General features: G+C 46.5%; 1 protein-coding gene across 1 annotated transcript in view; it reads right to left on the bottom strand.

Moving 5' to 3' along the window:
* Nucleotides 1-328: 328 nt before the first annotated feature.
* The window catches only part of ATCAY (ATCAY, caytaxin), a gene marked incomplete at its 5' end in the record, with an annotated part of 36,411 nt that continues 32,302 nt past the window's right edge, over nucleotides 329-4,437 (bottom strand). The window contains 2 exons of the mRNA XM_018562197.1: nucleotides 329-859; nucleotides 3,907-3,942. Of these exons, the coding sequence (XP_018417699.1) occupies nucleotides 826-859; nucleotides 3,907-3,942 (70 nt within the window). The remainder of the gene's footprint in view (nucleotides 860-3,906; nucleotides 3,943-4,437) is intronic.

Genomic DNA, 4,437 nt, shown 5'->3' with positions numbered 1-4,437 from the left:
TCCTTAATTCTTCACAAGTGTGAGTAGAAGCCCTGCTTCGTCCTACCTTGAGGCTATTACTTTGTTGCGATTGTGACAATTAAGGTAATTTAAAACTGGGAAGTACCTATAAGCCCTGGTACATGTTTCCATATTAAAATTATTCATGATGATTGAAATGTTTTCAATCATCATTTTTTTATCCAGGGGGGGTTGTCGTTTTGCTAGTTTCTAAAATGCCCTTCTATATAAAAGCAATTCTGCTTTGTTTGCTTTTTACTTGCTCATATAGTTCAGGGGGGGTTATAGGCATAATATGATTGTTACCCAATCAAGTCTTTTCCTGCCAGATTGTAAAATGATCGTATATAGATGCTTCTTTTCAGATATTCCTTGGTTGATTTGATTGTGATTGAATGTGATTATATTGTCCCACTGATAAGCCAGCATGGGTTAGTTAAGGTACTTCTACCCTTTCTACCTTTTCCCTTGATTGGGTATGTATTTGGAAGCATCTTTTGCAAGAAAGATCTTTTAGCAGTCAGATCATGTCTGCATGTGTGACCTTCATCTGATGCCTGTTGTGGCTAGCTTTTCTCTGATATGGAATTACAAATAATGGTGTAAATAAGTACACCTTAAAAACCATTTCCTTTTTTAGCCACAAAGAGAAAAAGTATGATTATTCACAGAACAAACAGTGCACTTAAGGAAGGTCTTGGACAATAAATAGTTTAAGGCTCAGCATTCCCTTTGAAATGGTGGTTCGGACTGGAGGATGCAGCAGGAGTCTTTTATCAATGTTTATTTCATGCTAAGACGTTATATTGAAGTCTTTGGAAGGATTCATTTGCAAGGTAAATCATCAGATTGTGGAAAGCTGGAATAGAAAAATGCTTAAATGAATATTCAGGTTTAAAATTAAATGAACATTTTATAAAGTGTTCTTTGCTTGGTAAGCAAAATAAACTGGCTTAGTTGTGCCAACCTAAACATAGAATCTTCTGCAATCAATCTATGTGTACACATGTGTGACAACATCGAGCTTACTTGAATTTAATTACTTTCTTGCTTGGGGACCATCCTTTTTTCTACAGCCAGCACTAGCTGTGCCCAGGGCCGCCATCAGGGGGGTACAGCCAGTACTGGTTTAAGGGGTCTAGGTGGCCGGGGGGGCCCGGGCTCCAAGCTAGCATTTTTTCTTATAGATTGATATGTGGAGAAGAATTTGCAAGGTCCTGGGCCCTTCCCGAGTACGTGCGTGCAGGAAGGGTCTTTTTTTTCGTGGGCAGAAGCGCCGAAGATCTAGGCTGGAGCGGAGCACAGATGCTGCCGGGAGGGAAAAGGTAAGTGTTTTTCGCGATGAAGCCGAGTCTTCCCCTGAAGCCGAATCTTCCTCTGAGCTTCGTGCAGTCTGTGCCTGCTTACAGGTGCCCGCAGCTCAGAGGAAGATCCGGGTTTCAGGCAGATGTGGCCGTCCGAGATTGCTTGCTGGGGACCTCGGCAGCTGCATCTGTCAGAAAATGTAAAGTACTAGTGTTGGCACTGAGTGTCTTGTGTCCGGGTGCCTGCTGGCTGGATACCCGGACAGAGGACTCCAAAACCGGACTGCCCAGGTGTCAGCGTTGGTCTGTGTCTCTCTCTCTCCCTCCTCTCAGCGTAGGTCGATGTCTCTCTCTCCCCACCCTCAGCATCAGTCGGTGTCTCTCTCTCACCCCCTCCTCTTCTCAGCATCAGACGGTGTCTCTCTCCCCCCTCCTCCTCTCAGCGTCAGTTGGTGTCTCTCACTCTCCCTCCCTCAGCATCGGTTGGTGACTCTCACTCCCCCCCCTCCTCAGCATCAGTCACTGTCTCTCACTCTTTCCCCCTCTCCTCAGCGTCGGTCTGTCTCTCTCTCTCACTCTTTTCCCCCCTCCTCTCAGTGAGAGGAGGGGGGGGGAGAGTGAGAGCGACAGACCGACTGATGCTGGTCTGTCTGTCTCACTCTTCCAATCCTCTCAGCGTTGGTCGGCCTCTCTCTCACTCTACCCCCCTCCTCCTCTCATTGTTGGTCGGTCTTTCTCACTTCCCCCCCTCCTCCCAGCGTTGGTCGGTCGGTCAGTCTGTCTCTCTCACTCTTTCCCCCCCTCCTCCTCTCAGGGTCGGTCTGTCTCACTCATTCTTCCCCCCTCCTCTCAACATCAGCCGGTCTGTCTCTCTTACTCTCCCCCCAGAGAGACAGACTGACGATCCTCATTAGCAGTGCTGTTCAAGATGTACCCTCACTGAGAGGAGGGGGGGAGAGTGAAAGAGAAAGACCGACCAACGCAGAGAGGAGAGGGGGGTGGGGAAGGGTGAGAGAGACAGACAGACCCAACGTTGAGAGGAGGGGGAGGGGGTAAAGAACGAGAGAGCCAGACCGACCCCCCCTCTCAGCGTCAGTCTCAGCGGAGTCTCTCTCACTCTTTCTCTCCCCCCAGTCTCTATCACAACCCCCACCAATCCCCGGGACATCTCTCTGCTGAAAAACACTTACCTTTCCCCTCCAGGCAGCATCTGTGCTCTGCTCCAGCCTAGATCTTCGGCGCTTCTGCCAAGGAAAAAAAGACCCTTCCTGCACGCACGGTCTGCTGTGAGTTTGGGGGGGGGGATGCACTGTTATTCCAGAACTGTCAGTGTTATCTGTGCATTGTCAATGTTACCTGTGCGGTGTCACCCCAGCGGTGTCAGTGTTATCTGTGCAGTGTCAGCCCAGCATGTGACGATATTGGGGTTTGAGTCTCAATAATAAAAATAGGAAGAAAAACTTGTCCCCGAGTTCAGAGCAAATGCAGGCCTTCATTTAGTCATTTGCCAGAACTCTGTCAGAACTCCTGAAACCAGGACTGTTAAGTATTCACCTTTTATTCCCTTTTTTTTTTACTGTTGTATATATATTTTGTCTGTTTTTATGAATACCTTTTCCTGTACATTTTCTGAACCGTTACTTTTATTAAAGGACGATCTTAAAAATCGTTAAGCTTATCTTTTACGCTCTAAATACGAACTTAAAGTATCCTTGTCTCTGTGAAGAGCGCTACTGTATAGTGAATCCTGTCATATTCCTGTCTGAGAGGACAGCGGTATCATAGGCATTGTTGAAGTGTTTTAAATTATAACAGCACTTGCTGGGCACAGTCTGTGTTTCCATTAAAAAAACACATTGTGGCAGAGAAAGTTTGGTGGGTAAAGGGTTAACTATGGAGTAAACCAACCCTGGTAACAATTGTGTCCCACACAATTGGGAAATCTCTGTGCAGGGTGAGGCTGAGAGTGGTATCACCACGTCCTTGTGACACCACGTTCGGTTCAGAACTGTGTATAGTCACGTGGGATTAACGTACAGCGGGTTTGGGCCGGGCGTACGTCACACAGCGGAGTCAGTGTTACCTGTGCATTGTCACCGCAGCAGAGTCTGTGACCTGTGCATTGTAATCCCAGCAGAGTCAGGGTCACCTGTGCGTTGTCACCCCAACAAAGTCAGTGTTACCTGTGCATTGTACCTCCAGCAGAGTCAGTGATACCTATGCATTGGAATAGACATTACAATTTCATATATTAAGTTGTAATAGAGTTAAAATAAAAGTGGGTGCACTGAAGGACCCGGAGGGATCGCCAGTGGACGGACTCAATGGGACAGCCAGTGGACAGTCCTATGCAGTGTTCGTAGTAGGACGGGGGGCCCAGGCCTGAACCTGTTTAAGGGCCCCCAAAAGTTCCGATGGCTGCCCTGGCTGTGCCATATTGATAAAACAATCCGAATTAAACCAGGTAACATTGAAAGGTACCCACAATAGTTTGGAGCCACGTAAGTTTTTTTTCCCAGTGCCCATATTCTCTGCGTGAGCCCTGGGTTTAAAAAAAAAAATAATTGTTTTTTTTTTTTAATAATGTAAATAATGTCAATACCTTGTTGATTCAACCCTTTCTTGGTTGTCTTCTACCCTTAAGCACAAAAAAAACCAACAAAAAAACATAAAATCAGACAAACCGTAAAACATTTATACTAGAAATGTAGAATAAAAATGCAGGTCAATTTTGTCTGCCATAATCCTATATGCACCATGGGAAAAACAAAAATACATTAGACAAACTAGAGTGCATACAAAATGGCAAAAAGGGAGCAAACATTGTTAACTGTATACAGAGGTACAAGAAAGGGATTTACATATTCTAAATGTTGATCCCTTAAGACCCTCAGATACCTTAAAGGAGAACTATGAGATTAGTGATTTCCACTCACCTCATAGTTCTAGCCAACCTGTGACAATAAAACTGTCACAGGTCGGCTCAGTAGATCGGGAGGTGAGCGAACACATACCGGGTTCGCTCCCCTCTCGATCCTGTCACGGCTCTTTGCCGTGACAGGGGGAGGGGCTGGGTTCCCCTCTCCCCGCTCCGATCTGCCAGCGCTGACTGGCAGAACGGACGGGGAGGGGG

Source organism: Nanorana parkeri, unplaced genomic scaffold, assembly GCF_000935625.1.
Source record: "Nanorana parkeri isolate BGI_ZX_2015 unplaced genomic scaffold, ASM93562v1 scaffold565, whole genome shotgun sequence".
Lineage (NCBI taxonomy): Eukaryota > Metazoa > Chordata > Amphibia > Anura > Dicroglossidae > Nanorana > Nanorana parkeri.
This window is presented reverse-complemented; position numbering and strand designations above follow the sequence as displayed.